General features: G+C 48.7%; 1 protein-coding gene across 4 annotated transcripts in view; it reads left to right on the forward strand.

The window, feature by feature from the left end:
- Window positions 1-23,953, forward strand: part of HIF3A (hypoxia inducible factor 3 subunit alpha) — a 32,111-nt gene that overhangs the window by 2,568 nt on the left and 5,590 nt on the right. Inside the window, exons 2-14 of one of the 4 annotated variants that reach the window (XM_031458923.2) lie at window positions 2,714-2,904; window positions 4,001-4,146; window positions 6,073-6,157; window positions 6,460-6,572; window positions 7,028-7,236; window positions 8,690-8,796; window positions 8,959-9,106; window positions 13,864-13,982; window positions 14,991-15,181; window positions 16,098-16,202; window positions 19,968-20,239; window positions 21,179-21,296; window positions 23,296-23,377. In XM_031458923.2, the coding sequence (XP_031314783.1) occupies window positions 2,714-2,904; window positions 4,001-4,146; window positions 6,073-6,157; window positions 6,460-6,572; window positions 7,028-7,236; window positions 8,690-8,796; window positions 8,959-9,106; window positions 13,864-13,982; window positions 14,991-15,181; window positions 16,098-16,202; window positions 19,968-20,239; window positions 21,179-21,296; window positions 23,296-23,377 (1,886 nt within the window). Of the gene's footprint in view, window positions 1-2,080; window positions 2,905-4,000; window positions 4,147-6,072; window positions 6,158-6,459; window positions 6,573-7,027; window positions 7,237-8,689; window positions 8,797-8,958; window positions 9,107-13,863; window positions 13,983-14,990; window positions 15,182-16,097; window positions 16,203-19,967; window positions 20,240-21,178; window positions 21,297-21,364; window positions 21,811-23,295; window positions 23,378-23,953 lie in introns of those variants that run through there. The other 3 variants (XM_031458924.2, XM_031458922.2, XM_031458927.2) reach the window with 3 other exon arrangements.

Here is a 23,953-nt window from a genome sequence, read left to right on the forward strand (position 1 = left end):
GTTGCACATTGATGGAGGGCCCTGGGAATTCCCACTTGGTTACTTGGGCCAGTGACTCCATTGCTCGGAGCCTTGGTTTCTGATTCTGCAAAAGGCAGATCACTTTTCCTGGTTTGTAAGGTCACTGAAAGGATTTAACGGGGTCTCTAAGCTCATGAGTGTTCAATATAGCAAAGCTATCATTATTATTACTACCCCTGTGATTTAGTCTTCTTCCCAATGTGCCTGTGTACAAGTCACGTATGTAACTGCACGCACACACCACACCATGGGGTTACACCACCGAAGCCCAAGGGTTTCTCCAGGGCCTCAGAGGCTCCTAAACTTTCCACCCCTGATGTGGACAAAGGGAAAAAAATAAAAGTTTAACCTTTATAGAGCACTAACCAATTGCCAAGCCCTATTCTCAGCCCTTGACATATATTAACTCATTTAACCTTCAAAATAACCCTATGAGTTGTGTCATTATTATGTTCAGGGAGGCTGTGCAATGTGCCCAAAGTCACACAGCTAATAAGTAATGCAGTAAAGATTGGAACCCTGGACCAGAGGAACTGGCCCCTACTCTGTTTAAATGGAAAGGCCAGAGACTGGGCATCTGGGAAGCAAAGGAGAGAGCCACATTTCCTGTCAGAAGAACATCCGGAGAACAGGCTGGAAGCTGGAAAGAGGGTCCCGCTGCAGCCACCAGCTAGCTCCTTCTAGGGCGGGAGAAGTCAGTCGGCCACAGGATTATAGAGCCCAGCTGCCTGGGAGGTGGGGGCCAACCTCACCCCCCACCCCCGCTCCCACTCCCTGTTCCCTCTGTTGGGGCCCCCAGCTCAGCGAGGCCCTCCCACCCCCACCCTCTGGGCAGGAAGACAAACAGGGCTGGAACAGAACGGGACAGGACAGAATGTCCTCTGGGTAGAGCAGGACTGGAGGCCCCTGCCCCACACCAGCCCTGAGGGGGGGGATGAGGGCAATTGCTGGTTCCCTCCACCCAGCCTTCCCCCTTCTGTGCCTGCCACCCAGTGGCACTGAGGAGTGTCCTGTCCTCTCACCCGTCTTTGCCTATGGGTGGGGCTGCAGGTCTCCTGCTTCAGGGTGAGGTTGGTGCCCCAAAAGTGGCCTCTGGCTTTTAGGAAGGGGCAGCTTCCCCTCCTAGAGTTCTGCTTTCCAGGGACTAGGGAGCAGAGGTCACAGGGAAGGAATTAGAAGAATGAAGGCTTTGGAACCTCACTGCCTGAGTTCAAATCTCAGCTCCTTCAGTCAATGACTTTGTGATTTTGGGGGCAAAGGACGTCATCACCTTTCATAGCCTCAGTTTCCCCTTTGTGAAATGGAGGTTTAAAGTGCCCTCTGCCTAGGGTTGTCTGATGGAATGAGTACGTATAGGCTGAGTCCTAACTTTGTGCAATGCCAGACACATAAATGCTTAGCAAATTATAGCTGCTTATGAATGGTTTTCTCAATAGTATAAATATAGATAAGATTACATATACTATACAATATGTAACATACTGTATAATTTTTTTCCCCAAAGCTAGAGTTTGGATTCAGACAGACCTGATATTTGACCTTTTTTTTTTTTTTTTTTTTTTTTTTGCTTTGCACGGAAGATATAAAGTTTATTTATGTATTTATTTATTTGTTAATGGAGGTACTGGGGATTGAACCCAGGACCTTGTGTATGGTAAGCATGCGATCTAACACTGAGCTATGCCCACCTCCTATGTTTGACTTTTTAAGACAGTGGCAGAAATGGGGAGAAGTACTAAACCTGGAAATTAACCTGTGGCCATACAACAGAGGAAATTGAAGAGTTCAGGCAGATCGGTGTTCCAACCCTGGCTTCACTCCTTATGGGCAAGCACTGCATCTCTCTGTGCCTTGGTTTCATCTGTTCTATGGGGATAATGTTATTACCTTCCTTTTAGGGATGTATGAGCTAAACATATTAATGTAAGTTACACACTTGGCACAGGGAGTGACATAATAGTAAAAGCTGGGTAAGTGGCAGATATTTCTGGAAAAAAAAAAAAAAAGATATTCATCCTTCTACTCCCAACCCCACACAGGGAATTCAGGCATTTGAAGTGGATTAAAGGGCAGGGATAAGTGGTTAGCCGTTGTTGGCTGGACAGATCCCTGGGGTTGGTTTGCTGGGTCACCCCAGCAGGGCCCCTGTTGGTGGGTCGTTGGACTTTGAGATCTGTACTCCAAGATTCTGAGAACTCAGCTCAGCTGAGAAGGGGAAAGGGCAGGCAAGGGGGTTCTGGGAGGCTGTAGGGCAGGGGGCCTGGGGGGACTGCAGGCATCCTCTTCATGAGCCCTCCCAACCCTGGCTCCAGGCCAGCTCTGCCAGCCCCCTCCTAGCAGGAGGCCTCCTTGTTCCCTAGGAGTCCCAAGCCCAGAGAATAAACAGCAGATAAGTCAGGGAGAGGACAGAGCGGTCCTGGGCGCGCCTTGGAGAGGAGTGGGGCACCGGAGGGAGGGCAGCATGGGCTGGCTTGGGGACAGATAAAACCTGAGTCGAGGAGCGACTCCAGAGTATAACCCTCCCAGGCCCAGAGAGCTCCAGGAACTCGCCTGGGCCACAAAGCGAAGCCTGCACAGTCGCAGCCCTGCCCTCTATTAGCCCGGGCCCCATGTGGCAGCACCCCATGTGTCTGTCCCGTCCAACTCTTTCCCTTCCCGGGGCGTCGCCAGTGAACGCTTCCCATGCCCTCAGGTCGAGCACAGAGCTGCGCAAGGAGAAGTCCCGGGATGCGGCCCGCAGCCGGCGCAGCCAGGAGACCGAGGTGCTGTACCAGCTGGCGCACACGCTGCCCTTCGCGCGTGGGGTCAGCGCCCACCTGGACAAGGCCTCCATCATGCGCCTCACCATCAGCTATCTGCGCATGCACCGCCTCTGCGCCGCAGGTGAGCCTCGCCCCCGGGAATTCCCACCTCGGCAAGGCCGGTCCCAGGGAGGCCCTTCCTTCGGGAAGCCTTATCCGGACAAGGTCCCGCCCCCCATGTCTTCCCGGCGGAGCCCCATCCCTCTGGAATCCACTTTCCTGGAGAGGCCCTGACCCCTTCGAGTTCCGGTCCAGTCAGAGCCCAGTTTCCTAGGAAGTCCCACCCCCTTAGAAGTCTATCATTTGAGGCCCCGCCCCTTGGGATGCTCCCTTGGGAAGCTCCGGCGGAGCCTTAGGGTTAAAACTGTAAGGAATAGGAAGGAGGCTGGCTAACTCCCTAAGGCCCATGGACCCTTAGGATTTGGTCCCCTGGGAGATTTTCCTCTAGGCTTCGTCCCCGTGTAAGTAATATCCCCAGGAGGCTTTGCAGCCCAACGTTTAATTACTTGAGAGAGTCCCTCTTCCCCTCCTCCCCAGATCCCTGGTTCTACTGCTTGTCCCCTTAGTAGCCTTCTCCTTGAATTCTCACCCTGTTAGAATTCTCCTCTGCGGCAGGCTTTCACACGCGCGCGCGCGCACACACACACACACACACGCACCTTGGAATCCCAGGACCCTGTAAAGATTTTATTACGGGGAAAGTGGAGTCATCCTCTGACAGGTTCTGCCCCTTAGACTTCCCTGTCCTGTAGAATTTTACTTCTCTAGGAGGTTCTGTCTCCTTAGAATTCTGTCACTTGGGAGTCCTTGCTTCTTTAGAGTTCTGCCTATCTGGAAGGTCTTGGCCCCCTTGGAATTCTGGCTCCCCTAGGCCCTGGACCCTCTGAATTTTGACCCCTGCGAATTTTATCCTCTTAGAATTCTGTCCTCCTAAGAGATCTGTTCCCTTGGGAGACCCCACCTCCTTAGAATTCTGTCCCCCAGGAGGCCCTGCCCCCTTAGAATTCCAATCCTTGGTGGCCCTGCCCTCTTCCTTGGGATTCCAAGTGACTGGGATGTGCCCCACTCACCTGGGGGTACCTATAAGCTCCTCTGAGTGAGGGAAGGCAGAGGGAGGCTAGCCAGGGCAGGTTCACGGCTGACTAGAGATGCCCCATCCACCCTGGCCCGGACACCAGGGGAGTGGAACCAGGTGGGAGCAGGGGGCGAACCACTGGATGCCTGCTACCTGAAGGCCCTGGAGGGCTTCGTTATGGTGCTCACCGCCGAGGGAGACATGGCTTACCTGTCAGAGAATGTCAGCAAACACCTGGGCCTCAGTCAGGTAAGAGGAGCTGCCTGCTTCGTGCAGGTGATGCTGGGATACAGAAGTGACCAGAACCACCTGAGTCCTGTTTTTACAAGGCCCACAGTGCAGAGAGGAGACAAATAATGTCACCAGACAGGAAGACTTGGAATGGTCAGGGCTGGGGTGGGGCAATCTAGGGGGTTATGCAGGCTAGGGGTGGAGGGTGGTACCTGACCCAGCCTGAGAGGAAACTGGGGGCTTCCTGGAGGAGACTTCTGTGCTAACACCTGAAGGACTTAGCCAGTCAAAAGGTATGGAGTGGGATGGGTATAGCTCAGTGGTAGAGCGCGTGTGCTTATTATGCACAAGGTCCTAGGTACAATCCCCAGTACCTCCATTAAAGTAAATAAATAAATAAAACCCCAAATTACTCCCCCCCAAAAAAAGAGGGAGAAAAAAATTTAAAGGTATGGGGAATGGGGGGTGGGGATATAGCTCAATGGTAGAGCACATACTTAGCATGCATGAAGTCCTGGGTTCAATCCCCAGTACCTCCATTTAAAAAAAAAAGAATTTTTTAAAAAAGTATGGGGAGTGGATGGGACCAGCGAAGACTGGGAGTGTATGTGGAGGAGAGGGAAGAGAATATGTGAAGACACAGAGGTAAGATAAAACAGAGCATTTGGGGGAAATAAAGCCCTTGAATCACACTAAGTGCAGAGTGCCATGGGAGAAAGTGAGAGAAAAAAGTCTAAAGAGGCCATAACTTAGGACTGAAATAGAAGGTTGATCTCCAGGGCACTGGGGAGCCATGGAAGGATTTTAAGCAAGAGAGAGGTTGTGTCAGAAAGGTAGATTCAGATATACATTTTAGAAAGAGCCCTCTAGGTGCCGCACAGAGATAGAATTGGAGGGATGAGACTAGAAGCTGGGAGATGTGTAAGGGGGTGGATGCAGGGCCCCAAGTGGGAGAAGAGAAGAAGGAGGAGGCGTCTGGGGATAGAAAGACAAACAAGAGACGCTTAGGGAGTAGAACTAATTTCAGCTAATCCTTACAGCAAGACCCATGAGAGGACTACGATTCTTTTTCCTATCTCCCATGATGGGCTCCATAGTTGACATTTGTTCCTTTCCCCTCCTTGTTATCCCACTCTTGGCACCAGTTTCTCTGTTAGTTTGAGCTCCTGGGCTCAGAGAGGTGAATGTCCCGAGGTCCCAAAGCTAGCAAGTGGCAGCGCCAGGAATCAAATCCAGCTACAAGAGGTGCTGTTAGGGGGAAGGAGCTCTCCCTCCTCTGCTACTCAGCATCAGCACTGGGCCGTGAGCTAGGTGGGTCCCCTTTCACCTGTGTCACCTCCTCCCAGCACCAGGCTCACTTCCTGAATTAAAACCAAAAGTTGAGTCTTTGGCTTGCTAAACAGGTGGGATTTGAATGGGGTCTCACCTCAGGGCCTTTGCACTTGCTGTTCCCTCTTTCCTTCAGAACACTCTGCTCCGGAGACCCACGGGACCACCTCACTGGCTTTGTTCAGCAATTTGTGTAAATGTCACTTCTTCCAGAAACTGTCCCTGACTACTGCCTCTCAGATAGCATCCCATCATTCCATCATCTTACCCTGCTTTAGTTTTCTTCATCTCACTTATGATATTGTTTTATAGATGTATGTTGTTTTGTTTGTTCATTGGCTCTCTCTCCTCACTAGCCAGTAAGGTCTGAGAAGCAGGGATTTTTGTCTTGGTAGCCACTGCTGTAGCCATAGGATCTAGAAGAGGGCCTGGCAAATTATATACTGGAGAAAGGAATGAATGAATGAATGAATGAATGAATGAGTGATTGAATGAATAAGGAGACTGGTGAAGTAATCTAGGCTCGTGAATTAGGGCAGAAAATGAGGATGGGAAGGAGGCCCTGGAAAAAGTGCTTTTCCTCCAAGACACCCCCCTCGTTTCCCTCCCTCCCAGCTTGAGCTGATTGGACACAGTATCTTTGATTTTATCCATCCCTGTGACCAAGAGGAGCTTCAGGACGCCCTGACCCCCCGGCAGAGTGAGTTCCCTGGAGGCCTCTGCCCCCACATTACAGAAACTGAGGCTCTGTCCTTCCCCTTAGCATATCCCCTCCCCTTCTGGAATACTGGACAGAGAAAATGGGAAGGGGAGGGCGTGGCCCCACCCTGGGGGTCTGAAGGAGCATTTTGTTCCCCCGGGAGACCCTTTCTGGTTCCAGGTCTCAATTTTGGGGATGAGGCTGGGGAGAGTTTAGTAACCAGGGTGCTGGAGGGGACTGGGCCCTGCCGCAAGCTGCCCACTGACCTGCTCCTCCCCCCGCCCCTCCGCGGCCCCCCTCAGGCCTGTCCAGGAAGAAGCCGGAGGCCCCCACTGAGCGGTGCTTCTCCTTGCGCATGAAAAGCACCCTCACCAGCCGCGGGCGCACCCTCAACCTCAAGGCGGCCACCTGGAAGGTGGGCAGGGCCTGCTGGGGGCCTCACAGTGCATTGGAGTCTGGGGTCTCCTGGGCCATGGATCCAGTGGGCTGGGTCTAGGGCATCCTTTGGGTATCTAGGACGTTGGGGATTTGGGGGTCCTTGTATCCTTTCTTAATCTGGATCTCTGGGGGCCTGGGGCTGGGGTCCTCAGCCACCTGGGCCTGCGGTCTCCGTGGGGTTGGAATCTTGGGTCTTCAGAGCGCCCTGAGTCTTCAAATCCAGAGATTTCCAGAACCTCCTTAGGTTGGATCTCTATGGAACTGGGGTCTGGGGGTCCTCAGAGCTCCCTGAGCTGGGTCTCTGGAGTCCCCAGGGATTTCTTCTTCTCAGCTCCCTGAGGGGAGGGGCCCACAGGGACACACCTCCCAGCCCCCTGGGTAGCCCCAGGCCCGGGTGCATCCCCCTCCTCGCCCCCTCCCCCCCCACACCAGGTACTGCACTGTTCTGGACACATGAGGGCCTACAAGCCCCCTGCACAGACTTCCCCAGCCGGGAGCCCCAACTTGGAGCCCCCCCTGCAATGCTTGGTGCTAATCTGTGAAGCCATCCCCCACCCCGGCAGCCTGGAGCCCCCGCTGGGCCGGGGAGCCTTCCTCAGCCGCCACAGCCTGGACATGAAGTTTACCTACTGCGATGAGAGGTGGGCAGGAGCCAGGGGCCCACCCACCCAGGGCCCACCCACCCACCTGCCGGCCCGTTCTTCCTCTTCCTTTCCATCCAAGTTCACGCACCGTCTCCTCTCCAACCCCCAGCTTCTTTCTCTGGTCTGTTTCTGTCTCTCCCAGTGTGTCTGCCTGTCTCTGAATTTGCTGTGGGTCTTCTTATGTTTGATTTTCCCTCTTCTCTCTCTCTTTGAGTCTTTCTCTTAGTTTCTCCCTCTTTGTCCCTCTTTTGGGTTCCCTAAATGAGTCAATTTGGTTAAAGCCTTTAATACAGTGCCCAATATGCAGGAAGCACTCAAAAGCTGTCGTTGCTAATTCTCTGTCTATCCTTCTCTTTCTTTTTCTCTCTCCCTTTCTTCCCTCTGCCCTTCTTCCCGTGCCTTCCTACCTTAATTTTTCTGCCTCTTTCCTCTTTTCCTCTCCCTGGAGTCATGCTTAGGATGGGCGACTCTGGGTTCAGACTGCTTGGGTTTAAATGCTGGCTGTGCATCCTTGACCAAATGACTTCACCTCTCTGTGCTACACTTTCCTCACCCATCCTCTGAAATGACAGCAGAACCTCCTTTGAGCAGTTGTCCTGAGCACTCAGTGAGTCACCTGGGATGAGGCAGTCTAGAAGTGCCTAGTTTTTAAATCATTATCATCATTATTACTTTCTATTTCTGTTTATTCTTTCTTATCTTTCTTCTTGTGATCTTCTTTCTTCCTTTCTCTTCCCCTCTTCTATTTCTTTCACATTCTCTTTTTTCTCTCTTTTCATCACTCTTCCCATTTTTACCCCCTTTCTCCTCCTGTGTGAGCTTCCTGTGCCTGCTGTGATATGTTACCACCAACGTAGTGGCTCAAAACAAAACAGATTCTCTATCTCAGAGTTCTGGAGGTGAGAAGTCTAAAATGAATCTTATGAGGCTCAAATTAAGGGCTGTGTTCCTTCTGGAGGCTCCAGGGAAGAATCCATTTCCTTGCCATGAAAGCTTCTGAATATCTCCTACATTCCTTGGCTCATGGCCCCTTCCTCCATCTTCAAAGCACATCCCTCCAACCTCTGCCTCCAACATCACATCTCCTGTTCTCACTCTGATCACCTGCTCCCTTCCTATAAGGACTCCTGTGATTACACTGGGACTGCCCCGATAATCCAGGGTAATCTCACCGTGTCAGGATCCTTAACTTGATTACAACGGCCAAATCCCTTTTGCCTTGGCAGGTAGCACATTCACAGGTTCCGGAAGTTAGGACGTGGACATCATCAGAGCCCACTATTCAGCCTACCACACTCCTCTTTTTCTATTTCTCACTCTCCTTTTCTCTCCGTTACAACCCTGTCTCTCTCTGTCTTTCTGGCTTCATCCCTGCCTTCCCCTCCCCCTCCCTCCACTCACCTCCACCTCAGCCAGTTGACCTGACTGGGCCCCACTGCACCCACCTCAGGATCGCGGAGGTTGCCGGCTACAGCCCTGATGACCTGATTGGCTGTTCTGCCTACGAGTACATCCACGCGCTGGACTCGGATGCAGTCGGCCAGAGCATCCACACCTGTATGTGTTCCGGTTCCACTTCCTGTGCTGCATGGCCCCAGCCGACACCAGCTCCCAGTTCCCCAAGGAACCTTCTCTTCCCCGGCCCCTTCATATTCAGTCCCCTGCCCCCAGAGCCTTCCCTCCCCAGTTGCCCTGACCCCTCCCCCTCCCCCTCCCCAGTGCTGAGCAAGGGCCAGGCAGTAACGGGGCAGTACCGCTTCCTGGCCCGGAGTGGTGGCTACCTGTGGACCCAGACCCAGGCCACAGTGGTGTCAGGAGGCCGGGGTCCCCAGTCTGAGAGTATCGTCTGCGTCCACTTCCTGATCAGGTAAGTGGGAAGGAGGTGGGGTGGCTGTGTGCATGGGTCCGGTCTGCATATGTGCGAACAGGTGCGTGTGTGTATGTACAAGTGTGCATGTGTATCGTGCACATGTGTGTGAGAGGGAGCATGCACATGTATGTGTATGTGGAACATGAGTGACCACACGTATCTGCATGTAGACATGATGTGCCTGGGTGTGTACTGTTAATTTAAATGAAAAGGACTCTACTCAAGTTAAAATAAGAAATCAAGCAGAATCATGGGGGCTTTTTTTGCTTTTTAAAAATTGAGGTGTAATTTACATATAGAAAATTCACTCTTTTTCGTATATGGTTCTATGAGGTTTTCTTTTTTTTAATGGAGATACTGGGGATTGAACCCAGGACCTTGTGCATGCTAAGCATTTGGTCTACCGCTGAGGTGTACCACCCCCAAACCCCCAGTTCTGTGAGTTTCAAAAAATGCGTGGAATTGTGTAACCTACCACAGTCAAGCTATAGAGTAATTTCATCACCAAAAAAACATTCTTTCATAGTGAACTCCACCCCACTCCCCCAGTCTCTGGCAAGCACTGATCTGTTCTCTGACCCTAGAATTTTACCTTTTCCAGAATGTCATGTACACGGAATCCTACAGTATATAGTCTGGCTTCTTTCACTTAGCCTAATATATTTTAGATTTATCTATGTGATGATATGTATCAATAGTTCCTTTTTGATGCTGAGTAGCATTCTGTGGTATGACTGTGTATGGACCACAGTTTATCCTGTCAACAGTAGGAGGACATTTGGACTGTTTCCTACTTGGGATGATTATGAAAAAAGCTACTGTAAATATTCTCATAAAGGATTTTGTGAGATCATGTTTTCATTTCTCTTGGGTAAACACCTAGGAGTGGAATGGATGGGTCATGTGGCTGGTGTATGTTTAACTTTGTAAGAAACTGCCAAACTGCTTTCTAAAGTGGCTGCACCATTTTGCTTTCCCATCCGCAATGTACAAGGGTTCCAGTTCCTCCACATCTTTGCCAGCGTTTTGTATTGTCTGTTTTTGTCTTGTTCTGTCTTAATTGGAACTATGCTAATGGATGTATAATGGGAAATCATAGGCTTGCCCCCTTCCATCAGGCATCTGAGAAGTTTCTCACCATAATAACATTGTGATTAGGGCAGCCAATAATCGCCTAAGACAGAGAGAATTGCAACTTTTCTTTGAAGATTATCTGCATTAATTTCTAAAGCCGTAGGGCTTTTCCCAGGTCTTTTTGGTCAAGAACAGATCCTATTAGAAAAGAGATTGGTAACAGGAATATTCATACAATATTCTTCATACTGCACAAGAAAACAAGACTGATCGTCTTTGAAATGTTCTCACTTTAACACCCTTTCAAATCAGAATCTTTGAATAACTTGTAGCCACGGGAGGAAGTCTCTTCACTGTCAGAGCAAAGGAGAGGGAACCCGCCCCCATCTCTCCTGGGAGCTCCTTTTATTCCTTATGAAGATTTGCCTTTTGATGACCAGACCCTGGAATTTCTATCTTTTGCACTCTAAGCAAAGAGCAGGCCCGGAGAGTTCAGTTTTACTGGCAGAAAATGAGTGAAGAATGAATAGGGGTTTACTTAGTAACAGTGAGATGAGCATATGGTATGAATCATCCTGAACCCTGTGTACACACTGTGTGGCGTGCAGCTGTGTGGCTCTGTGTGCGTGCTCAGGTGCTGATGCTTTGGGGAATGCATCCCTTCTCTTCCACACCTAAGCTTCCTTCCACTGCAGTGAACACTTGCTCCATAAAAATAAAACTCACTTATACGGGGCACTTACAACATTTCAGGCCCTGTGCTTTGTGCTCACAACAACCCTGTGAGGTATAGCTATTATTTTGATCCTCATTGTTTTAGGAGAGAAAACTGAGGACCAGAGAGGGGAAGTCACTTGCCCAAAGTCACACAGCTGGTAACTGACAGAGCTGGGTTTGATCCAAGGCTAGTCTGGAGGCTACATGAATCACCACCAAACCACACAATCTCTTATCTTACCATTTCCTCAAGCCAGAAATCTGGGAGTCTCTCCTGAGTCCTTTTTCTCACCCCTCCTACCCCCATCCACTCTATCTGCCTCAGGAATGTATCTTGAATTTGCTTCCCTTCTCTGTGTCTCTGTGGCCACCACCATCTCTTTCCTTGTTTATAGCATTAACCTCCCAACTGAGATCTAAAGCTGGTCTGGACTCCACTAATCACACACCAGCCGAGGTCAGAGTGAAGGTTCTGAAATACAAATCAGTTCATATCTCTCCCTGGCTCAGAGCCCTTCTGTGGTTCTCCAGTATCCTTGAGGGAAAGCCCAAGTACCTTAACAGGGCTCACCAGGCCCTGTGTGACCTGACTCCTGCCTCCCTCCCCTTCTCACTCCAAACCTCAGGGCCTTTGCACATGTGGTTTCCTCTGCCCAGGATGTTCTTCCTTCTTCCCTCCTCCCCTTTCCCTGAATCACACCCACTCATCCTTCTGGTCTCAGCTCAGTCATTACTCACTGAGAGACCTTTCCTGAGCCCCCAGAGGAGGTCAGATCTCCCTTTTTTCTCTCCTGATATCCTGTACTTTTGCTCCAGAGCAGTTAAAACCATTTGTAATTATCCTATATTTGTGTATTCAAGGAGGCCTTCTTCCTTGATTGCCTTTTTCAAAATCCCAAATCTCCTTCTCTGCTTTATTTTTCTCCCTAATACTTACTATCTAACTCAACACTGTCCTATAAAAGTGTGTTGCGAGCCACATGTGTTATTTTGAATTTTCTCCTAGCTGTTAAAAAAGTAAAAAGAAACAGGTGAAAGTAGTTTTAATAATACCTTATTAAATACAGTAATAATATGTTATATCACATCAATAATACATTGTTAAGTCAATAATAGATTATTAATTAAGGTAATTAATAATACACTAATATACTATACATTGTGTTATATGTATATGTATATATATTTCAATACATCCCAAAATGCCTTTTCAATATGTAATCAATATGAAAAATTATTAATGTGATATTTTAGATTTTTTTATACCCAATTTTTTCAATCTGGTGTGTATGTTACACGGACAGTACGTCTCAATTCCAACCAGCCATGTTTCAAGTGCTTCACTTAGTGTAGAGATATAATACATTTTGTAACTAGATAGATACATTTACCAACAAATAATATCTTTTATTTAAAGTCTGTCTTTTCCCACTAACATTTCAGCCCCATGAGAGCAGAGAGTTTTTTCTGTCTTCACTGCCAAATCTCCAGCACCTAGAACAATGCCCGGCACACAATAGCTGCTCAATAAACAATCACGGCAAATATTTACATAGAGCTTACCATGTACCAGTCACAGTTCTACGCACTTGACATATATTAACTCATTTAGGCCTTGTGACAACCTGGGGAGGAGGTAATATGATTAGTCTCTTTACAGAAGAGGAAAATCAGGCCCAGAGAGGTTTAGCCATGCACTCAAGGTCACACAGCTCATAAGTGGCAGAGCTGGAATTTGTGGGTTTTTTGGAGGGGAGTATGTAATTTGATTGATTGATTGATTGATTTTAATGGAGGTACTGGGGATTGAACCCAAGACCTCGTGCATGCTAAGCACACATTCTACCACCAAGCTATACCCTACCCCCTTAGAACTGGAATTTGAACCCAGGCTGCTGGCTGCAAAGCCCTTGTTCTTAACCTCTCAGTATTTATTACTGGTTGTCCAGGAAATGTTTGTGGAATGAATGAACACGTGCATTCCACATGGCATGTATGCTGTGCGAGCCCAGGTGTACAGAGTATGTGTGCAAATCTGACCATGTATACACTTGGGCATGTATGAGTGAGTGTTCCTGTCTGTGCCTGTGAGTACCCAGCGTGGGTACAAGTGTGACTGTCTGAGCTTGAGTTTTTCAAAAAAGGTGGAATGGCTTTGTTCCAGTCTAAATTGGTATGTTTCCAGCCCAGAAGGGGTTGGTGAGGGTGGGAAAGGGCCACAGCTTTTCAAAGAGCTGGTGGAAGGACCACCCATGGTCTGTCCTGGATGGTGTTATGCAAATGAGATGCAAATGAAGGCCTGATCCTCTACCCTAAACCAGTTCTCCAGAAGCCAATTTGCAGAGGGAACAATTTGAGTTGCTTCTGCGGCTAGAGACTGGGGAGGGGAGGAGGGGAGGCGTGAGGGACATAAGGATGTAGTTATAAATTCGTCTCTTGAATGTGACAAATGTCTATGAATAGAAGCTTCATAAATAAAATCTTATTCATAAAAATATATCCCTATAAATTCTTCATATTTGGTAGCATAAGAATACATTAAATATTTATTCTTCATCAATGCATTTATAAGAATGTGTTTATAAGTAAGTATCTATAAAGACAGTATTGAGTTTCTGCCTTTCACTCCCCCTTCTCTCTGCCCCTCATGGCCCCTCAGTCTCTCCTCTCTCTCCCCCCAGGCTGCGCTAAATGCCAACTCTTTTTTTCTGTCTTTCCCTCCACAGAGGGAGCTTGGGAAGACACACTTAACTTTCTTTTCAATGCTATTCTAATAAAAAGCATTCAACAAAATTTAAATCCTTAAAAGAAACAAGTAAAGGTGGCAAATTATTTTCTGCACAATGCCCTCCAGCCCCTGGATGATACTGCCTCCCCTTAACAGATGTCATATGAGGGGGCTGCCTGGGCTGGGGCCATGGCCCCTCCCTGACTCCCACTCCCCTTTCTGCCCTGTACCCCAGCCGGGTGGAAGAGACCGAAGTGGTGCTGTCCCTGGAGCAAACGGAGCGACACTCTCGCAGACCCGTTCAGCGGGGCGCCCCCTCTCAGAAGGATGCCCTTAATCCTGGGGACAGCCTTGGTATGGGGCAGGGCTGGGGAGGGGGTGTGTCCCCAGGACACTTGGGAGAAAGCCCAAGTGCCTTAATGTGACTCATCTACTCCTGTGCGATCTGACTCCTGCCTCCCTCCCCTTCTACTCTCTGAACTACACCAGTTTCCTCAGTGCTCTTGAAGCATCCCAAACACTTTCATGCCTCAGGGCCTTTGTACATGCAGTTTCCTCTGCCCAGAATGCTCTTCTCTCTTCTGTCCTCCCGCTTCTCCTGTGTCCCTGGGATGACTGCTGCAGTCTTGCTCTCTGCTCTGAATTCTGCTGTGGCTCCCCATTGCCCCCAATTTCAGTTTGTTCCCTGCTCCCACCTCAGTGTTCTTTGACTTCCAGTAATCTTGACCCTTCCAAGTCTGGCTTCTTTCTGCCTCTTCCTTTTCCCCTGCTTGACCTCCCCTCCCAATCCTAGATGGATGAGCTTCCCTCCCTGTTTGTTCTTTAAGGCTGCACCACCTCCAAACTGTTGCTGGCAGCCCAGGCTCCTGGGCATAGTATGAGGTTATGGGTATCCTTTCCTTTTCTGGCTTAGAACTGGCTCGGGACCACATCTTGGCCTCCAGGGACCTTAGAACCTCCTTGAGGGCCTTGGGCCAGTCTTTCCTCCTAACATGCAAGCTGAATGCTGTTCTATGCCCCTGGAGAATCGGGTCAGTCATGTGCCCTGGTCCAGCCATGTCAATTTTCAATATTAAAACATTCCCCCACCTTTGGATAATTGTTACTTTCCCGAGCCTACTGTGTGCCCCCACCTCATGTCAGCCCCTCCCCTAGGACCTTACAGGGCCTCACCATAATCTGGCAACTGAAGGGACAGCACCTGGCCCAGCAGGGGTTCTCCAGGACTCAGCTCCCAGCACTGTGAACGGTCTTCATACTGATGACAAAGTCAACTATGCTACCTGGGGTTGGTGTGGAGGACTCTGGCCCCCATCCCTGGGTGACCATCCTGTGTCCTCCCCGTCTTGATGTGTCCTGCAGACACCTCTGGTCCCCGGATCCTGGCCTTCCTGCACCCCCCTACCCTGAGTGAGGCCGCCCTGGCCGCTGACCCCCGTCGTTTCTGTAGCCCTGACCTGCGTCGCCTCCTGGCACCTATCCTGGATGGGACTTCAGTAGCTGCCACCCCCAGCGCACCCCCTGCCACACGGCACCCCCAGAGTCCTCTTCCGGTAAGCAGTCCCTTCCACTTCAGCCCTCAGGGTCCAAGCTGTTTTGGCCTTTGGCTTGAACCCTGCTATTCCCTGGGCCTTAGCTTCTCCATCTTTATAGTGGAAAGGCTGGGATGAGGTGGAGTCTGGGGTTCCTTCAAGACATAGATTCCTGATTCTTCGACTGTTATCTGGACCAAAATCTAAGATGTGTGGGACTGGCATGACCCAAGCATCCAGGCTCTCTGAATTTTGATCTCAGAGTCAAGAATGTCTAATGCCTTAAATGACACAAACCTAGATTCAGATCCTGACTCTCCCACTTACCAGCTGTGTTACCCTGGATAAGTGGGACCTCAGTTTCTTTACCTATAAAATTAGGGTAATAGCAAGTAGCCACCTCATCGGTTATTGTGAGGGTTCAATGCAGTCATTCCTGGGAGGCACCTAGTAGGTGTTCAACAGACCTTAACAGTTACTGTTTTTACTTAAAGAGGCCAGATAGTCTGACCTTTGACTCGGGTCCATATTACCTGGTGTTGACTTTCCTTATTCCCACCCTCATGCCCCCCTCCCAAATATCTTCTGTCCACCAGGGTTACAGACTGTAACCTTTGACCCCGCCCTTTACCCTTGGGGCAGCTGGACTCTACATTGTTTCCCCCCAGACCTTAAACCCCAGAGGCCCCCATATCTTGGCCTCAGGCTTTGGTCTTTGGAACCTTTGATGTTTGCTTAGTCAGTCTATACATAGGCACTCAGACTTTTGAACACCCAGGTTCAGAACTCACTTGCATGTGCAATTGGACCCCCTTGGTGTCCCAGCTGTCTGACGCTTGACCCTCACTTCTACTCCTGAGCTTAGATGTTTAGACTCCCTTACAGCCAACATCTCCCAAGCTCAAGATTTCCTTAAGTCTTTCCTCTCTCCCCACAGGCTGATCTCCCAGATGAACTACTTGCGGATGTGGAGAATGCACACAAACTCTTAGCCTCTGGGAAAGACCTTGAGGCAGTGGAGACAGATCTGGATATAGCTCAGGTAAGACCTGGCATGGAAGGAACCCTCTTTACCTTTGGGTTCTGACATATCTAAGCTTTAGAGAAAGATGGTGAAATGGGTAAGGGGGTGAATGGATGGATAGATGGATGGGCCATTGTATTCATCAGATGGATGATGGTGGAGAGGTGGATTGGTGATGCTTAGACAGATATTAGGATGGATGGATGGGTGGATGATAGATGTTTGGACGGGTAGTTAGATAGATAAGACTATTGAATGGATGACGGATGTTTGGATGATTGGATAGATTAATTACAGTGGCATGATGTATCAGCTATATTACTGCTGTGTAACAAATTACCCCTAAACTCAGCACCTTCAATGTCACACAGTTTCTGAGAATCAGGAAACTGGGAGCAGCTTAACTGGATGTTTTTTTTCTTAGAGTTGCTCATGAGGTTGAAGTCAAGTTCTCAGTCAGGGCTACAGATATCTGGGGCTAGAGGATCCACTTCCAAATTCATGCAGGTGGTTGCTGACAGGCCTCAGTCATTCACTGGCTTCAGCTGGAGGCCTCAGTTCCTCACCATGTGGGCCTGTACAGAGCATCCTAAGCATCCTCACAACATGGCAGCTGGCTTTCCCCAAGGCAAGTTATCCAAGAGACAGAGAGTGAACCCAAGACAGAAGATGCTGTTTTTTATAACTTACTCTCAGAAGTGACATACCATCACTGCTGCCATATTATGTTGACAATGTGGAAGGCAAACACAAACAAGGGTGAACTCCAAAAGGCAAGGATCACTAGGGACTCCAATGATTCATGTCTCTCCCTCACACAAAATACACTCACCCTCTCCCAAGGCCCTCCAAAGTCTCTTCCCATTACAGTGTCAGCTTTAAGTCCAGAATCTCATCACCTAAATCAGGTCTAGGTGTGGCAAAGCACTTCAAATCTGCTGGCCTGTGAACTAAAGAGACAAGTTACCTGTCACCCACAAACCCAACATACACACCAGTGTGGAGAGCACACTGGTCAACAGCAGTTTTGAAATCCAGTTGGGCAAATATCAAAAGTTCCTGGGTCAACTCATTCTTACTACTTCCTAGGAGTTTTTCTCCATGGTTCTTGGCTCCACCCTCTGGGCTCTTGGCACTTCACTCTGAGTCATCCTTTTTTTTTTTTTTTTTTTTCATAAAAAGGTAACCTGGAGTTGCAGCTGAGTGGTTTTCGTAACCTTCTTCCTGCTTATAGAACTTTGATGGTCCAAAGGTCTCTTTTCATTTTATACCATCTCTGTCCCTTTCAGTCCAAGCTGGCAATATTTCTTCATAAAAATTCATAAAAACTTCATATAATTCTCTTTAAGTTAAGAAAAACACTGTGTATGTCTTACATGAATCTCTTCGGAGTTCACTCCATTAGACAAAAGTCATATCCACAAATCTCTGAGATAAACCCTTCTCTACCTTGGGCTTCTGCTGAGATGGCTGAGTGACACTGCCCCGAAGTTTAATAGAAGCCCTATTGTTTGACTGAGAAGATCCATGAGACACATCCACTAGAGAACCTTGTATCTGACTGAAAGATACTCTAGGGACCACCTATCTTTCTGAAGTCTTAACAAGGAATTTTAGAGACATACCCTGGGCTACATCCTTAAACTGTGCTTTCCTGAGAGTGCCCTCTTTGCTCGGAAACCGTTTCTTTCTTTTCTTTTCTTTTTAGAAACCATTTCTTAATTTTAGCATCCTTTGATATCTGGGGAGTTCCCAGAGTCAGCCAAACCCAAGGTGAGTGGCACAGTCATCCAGACTGCCAAGTCTGACATCAGTCACATGTTTGGGGGTTCCCAGGGCCACCCTCATTTCGGACCAGCTGCCTACAAGTTCAGAGATTCCAACAGATTCCTGCAGGTTCAGTAATTCACTCACTAGCACTAGGCATAAAACTTAGGAAAGCATTATACTTATGATTAGAGTTTTATTATAGCAAACGAATATTATAGCCAGAGGAAGAGATTCAGAGGGTGGAATCTGGGACTGCGAGAGTCCCCCGTGCAAAGCGTTCATGTCCCCAGGGATGATATCACCCCCACCCCAGGCATTGATGTGTGGCAACACACATGGAATACTGCCAATCCAGCTTTGGTCCCCAGAGTTTTTATTGAGGTTTCACTATGTAGGCATGATCAGTTGAGTTATTGCCGATGTAGTTGAATTCCATCTCCAACTCCACCTCCTCCAACACACACACTTTCCTTGGAGGTCAGTCTGATTTCATGTGGCCCAGAGCCCTAGCCCTCGAATCACGTGGTTGGCCTTTCCAGTATGGCCAGTCCCCATCCTGAGTCATGTCGTCAGCATAAACTACCAGGTGTGGTCCAAGGGGTCTCCCACGAGTAGCAAAGACACACCTATCACTCAGGAAATTCCGAGGTTCAGATGTTACCTCCCAGGAGCCAGGACAAAGGAACCTCTTTTTGGGGGTAAGGTTAATTCTTTAGTACACAGAGGAGTTGAGAATTTTCAAGGCTTTCAAGCTCCAGACTCATGTTGCACATTTCTTCCTTTATCTTCTCTCTCCCTTTGCCTTCTACTCCAAGGAGCAAGAAGAAATCAGTGTTCTGGCTGGAAATCTCCTCAACTGGATCACTCAATTCATTAGTTATGTTTTCTACTTTCCATAAAACTGCAGGTGACAGTGTTGCTAAACTTTCAGCCACTACTCAACCAAAACTCCTGTCTTCCAGCTTCTGATGACACTTCCCTTCAAGCCTCCAGTGGCAGGCTCCTCATGGTTCAGGTTTTGACTAATGGCTTGTTCAAGGCAATCTGGGCTTCCTCTGACAGGCCTTCCAAAGTCTTTCCAGCCCACACCCTTGCCCAGTGCAAAAGCTGCTCCCACATTTTAGGTTTTTGTTATGGCCACACCCCTCTCTCTGTATCAAAAGCTTATTTGTTCTCTATTTCTGGATGAGAAACTACCATCAAACTTCACAGGTTAAAACAATGAGCACGTATTACTTTGTGTACTTTCTGATGGTCAGGGGTTTGGGAGTCACTCAGCTGGGTGGCTTTTGCTCAGAGTCTCTCATGAGGTTGCAATCAAGACATCCCACCCAGGGTTGCAGTCATCTGAAGGCTTGACTGGGACTAGAAGATCCACTTCCAAGATCTCTCTCGGCTGTTGGCAAGAGGTGTCAGTTTTAGACCAGCTGCCTACAAATTCAGAGATTCCAACAGATTCCTGCAGGTTCAGTAATTCACTCACTAGCACTAGGCATAAAACTTAGGAAAGCATTATACTTATGATTAGAGTTTTATTATAGCAAACGAATATTATAGCCAGAGGAAGAGATTCAGAGGGTGGAATCTGGGACTGCGAGAGTCCCCCGTGCAAAGCGTTCATGTCCCCAGGGATGATATCACCCCCACCCCAGGCAATGATGTGTTTCTTGTCAGGTGACCCGAGAGAGAGAGAGAGCAGAGCAACAGTGGAAGCCTCGGTATCTTTAAAAGCTAATGTTGGAAGCCACACACCATCATCTCAACAGCATATTGTTACCAGGCCAGCCTCAGCCACTGTAGTGGGGACTAAACTAGGGTGTGAATACCAAGAGGTGAGGATCCTTGGGAGCAGCTGGCTACCGTAGAGTCCTTCTACCTGTTTTACAGATGAGGACACTGAAGCTCAGACCCTTGACCTCAGGCACACAGCTCCGAAGTGGTGGATCTGGGACGCCAGCCGAGGTCCACCTAAGGCCAAGGCTCATGCTCTTAACTCCCTCCTGCCCTCCGCAGGACGTCGATGCTCTGGATTTGGAGATGCTGGCCCCCTACATCTCCATGGATGATGACTTCCAGCTCAACTCCAGCGAGCAGCTACCCAGGGCGTACCACAGACCTCCAGGGGCTGTCTCCCGGCCCCGGGCTCGGAGCTTCCACGGCATGTCACCCCCAACCCCTGAACCTTCCCTGCTGCCCCGCTGGGGGAGTGACCCCCGGCTGAGCTGCTCCAGCCCTTCCAGAGGGGACCCGTCAGCATCCTCCCCCATGGCTGGGGCTCGGAAGAGGTGAGCCGCAGTAAAGGGCAAGATATAAAGGAAGTAAAGAGAAGGTCCCTGATCACCACATCTTGTCCCTGCCTCCTACTTCAGCCTCATCCCTCGTCAGTCCTCCTACCCTGACCTCTGCTCCAGCCAGGCCTCAGTGTCCCCAGCACATAACATGTTTGTTCCAACCTTTATGCCTTTGCTGAGGCTGTGCTTTCCTTCTGGAGTGGCCTCTACTCATTGTTTATCCAAATCCTACCAGTCAACCAGGGCCCTCTCCTTTAGAATATATTTCTATCTGGCCTAGTAACAATTTTTGTCATAGTTAAGAGGACATTACCACAGTGTCAGAGAAACTGTCTTGAACTAAGTTTCCTAACGCCTTTGAGAATCTGTTGAAAGCTATGGACCCTCCCCAAGAAAATTTGTACACACATACAGACACACAATTCTGCAATTTCAGAGGATCCATGAACCCTTTCCAAAGATACGAGATTACTAATACTCAAGTTTTTGCTCTCCACATCGTGGACACATGCCCATTTAATCTCCAGGGTGGTCTCTGTACTATCCTTAGAAGGCCTTTATGGGTACATCTCATTATTTCCCAAGGCTCCCAGCTTGGCACTGGATAGACCATGGGTGCCTAATAGAGATTTGTCAGATGAGAGAGGAAGGAAATACAGTAGATGGATGGATGGATGGATGGGGAGTGGGTGGATGAGTGGACAGATAGCTAGGTGGACGACTGGAAGGATAGATGGGTGGAGGTTGTGGGCTTGGATGGGTGGGTGATGGATCATTTAGATGAATGGGAAGATGGACCAGTGAATGGATGGATGGATGGATAAGAAATAACAGGTGTTTGGGGGAAGGAATGAATGCTCACACCTGCTCACACTGGTGTTCACACCTGCCCAGGTTTGCTGGATTCTGAGATTCTTGCCTGTCTTCCCCCAGGACCCTGGTCCAGAGCTCAGAGGACGAAGCTGAGGGGATGGAGCTGCTGGGAGTGAGACCCCCAAAACGGTCTCCCAGCGCAGAACCCGAAAACTTCCTGCTGCCTCCGCTCAGCCTGGTATGTATGGGGAGTTGTGGGGTTCTCTGGCGTTAGAATCTAGCAAGCTTAACCCTACTGTTTTACAGATGGGAAAACAAGAGGGACAGGAGCTGGCCAGAGGTCAAATGGATGGTCAGTCATCCACTGGGGCTAGGACTTTGATCTGCTGGTTCAGGTAATAGGTATGGAAGGGCTTTGCAAATATATATAAGTTGGTAGTAAGTATTAAGAAGCAAAAATAAGCAGAATAAGGGGAGAAATGGCAAGGGTAAATACCTGTAGGAATCTCTGCTCCCATGGATCTTCCCTTCCCAAACCCAGCACGTGTCTTGGCCTTGGATTATGAGTGTAGCTCTAAAAGTACAGACACAATCCCACTCCTGGGCATATATCCAGAGAAAATGCTAATTCAAAAAGATACATGCATCCCAATGCTCATAGAAGCACTATGTACAATAGCCAAGACATGGAAGCAATGTCCACTGGCAGATGGTTGGATAAAGAAGCTGCAGTGTGTGTGTATATATATGTATATATATATATATATATATATATATATATATATATATACAATGGAATATTACTCAGCCATAAAAAAGAAAGAAATAATGTCATTTGTAGCAACATGGATGGATCTAGAGATGATCATATTAAGTGAAGTAAGTCAGACAGTGAAAGAGAAATATCATAGAATATGATTTATATGTGGAATCTAAAAAAAAATGACACAAATGAACTTATTTACAAAACAGAAACAGACTCACAGACATAGAAGAGAAACTTATGGTTACCCGGGGGGAAAGTGGAGGGAGGAGGATAAAATGGGAATTTGGAATTAGCAGATACAAAATACTAATACAAAATAGATAAACAACAAGGTCCTACTGCATAGCACAGGGAACTATATTCAATATCTTGTAATAACCTATAATGGAAAAGGATCTGAAAAAGAATGTATATGTGTATGTATATGTATAACTGAATCACTATGCTGTATATGGGAAACTAACACAACACTGTAAATCAACTATACTTCAATTTTTAAAAAAAGTACAGACACTAGAGTCAGACTGACTTGGGTTTGAGTCCCAGGTTCACCACCTAATAACTGTGAGACATTGGGTAGGTGACGTTACCACTTTGGCCTCAGTTTCCTCATCTGGGAAGTGGGTATAGTGACATTTCACAGGACTGGCATGAGGTCCAGTGAAATCAGGCCCTGAGCTGATCTTTAGTGGGCTGTTGGTAAATGGTAGAATACAGACAAACCAAACACAAGCAGTGACCCTGGCTCCTCACTCTGAACAGGGTAGTTGGAACATGAAGGGAACATGAGGGGATGGTTGAGAATATCAACAGCTCTCATTTGCTGAGTGCCTACAGCCAGACACTGACTGTACTCAGGGCCCTGCATCATTAAATTATTCAACCCCACAACCACTCTTGAATTATTAGTATTATCATTCACGTTTACACACAAGAGGTTAAGCAAACATATCATCAGAATCTGGACAGGAAACAGCATGCCCAGATGGGGTGTTGAGGAGAATTTAGTAACCGGACTGTTGGCAAAGGTGTAGGCATCAATGAGTTGGCAGCATCCCTAGCCTGAAGGCCCAGGGCAGGGGGTGGTCACCAGATCCTAGATAGAGTAGGGACCACCTTGTTAGAGCTGAAACCTTCCATGGAGGGACACAGCCAACCCACAATGGCCCAGCAGGGAAGCAGCTAGAAGATCCAGTACCCCTTGTCTTCCTCCTGCCTGCTGGTATCTCCCATCACATGAACCCAAAAGGAACACACAGAGCAAGGTTGCACACTAATGGAGTCCACATGCATGGGTCAGCTTGCTGGGGCACAGAAGGGAGAACAAGGCTCTGGAGGGACCTGTGGAGGATGCCTGGACAGTGACTCGCCCAAAGTCACACAGCCCATAGTGCCCTTAACCACGGAACCATCCTGCCTCCTTGGATGTGATGCTGCTGCTGATGATGGTGGCTTTGTCTCTGTCCCACAGAGTTTCCTTCTGACAGGAGGACCAGCCTCAGGGAGCCAGCAGGATCCCAGCACCCACCTCCTGGAACTGAATGAGCCCATGAGTGAGTAGCAACCCAGTAGACAGAGAGGCCCTGGGTCCCCCTCTTCCCACAGGTGGTGCTTTAGAGGGTGGGGCAATTCTGAGGGTGGTGGGGTATGGTCAGTGGCTGGACATGACCTTAGTGGAAACAGGCAGCCCCTCCCTCTTCTCAGGGGCACTATAGAGGGAAAAGGAGACCTTCGGGAAGGCAGGGGCTGGCCAAAGCTGCCCCTTGAGGTGGAAGCCAAGCCTCTGCTGGCACTGAGTAGGCTTTGAAGTCATCTTGCTTGAGGAGGCTGCAAGCAGGGCCTTTGTATATGCTGATCCCTCCGCCTGGAATGCTTTTCCCTCTATTTTTAATCACCGCACCCTTTAGTTCTCAGATCAAATACTACTCCTTCCACAAAGCTCTCCCTTACTTCCCAAGCTCATGATTCATAACACTCATCACGGTCCATATTTACATAGGAGTCTGTGTCATTATTTGATTATTGGCTGTCTACTCCGTGCAGGTGTGAGCCCTCTGAGGGCAGGGGCCCTGCCTTTCTTGGTCACTGTTGTAGGCTACCGTGTGTGCGAGGCTGGGCAGTGACTGTGC

Source organism: Camelus dromedarius, chromosome 9 (genome assembly GCF_036321535.1).
Source record: "Camelus dromedarius isolate mCamDro1 chromosome 9, mCamDro1.pat, whole genome shotgun sequence".
Lineage (NCBI taxonomy): Eukaryota > Metazoa > Chordata > Mammalia > Artiodactyla > Camelidae > Camelus > Camelus dromedarius.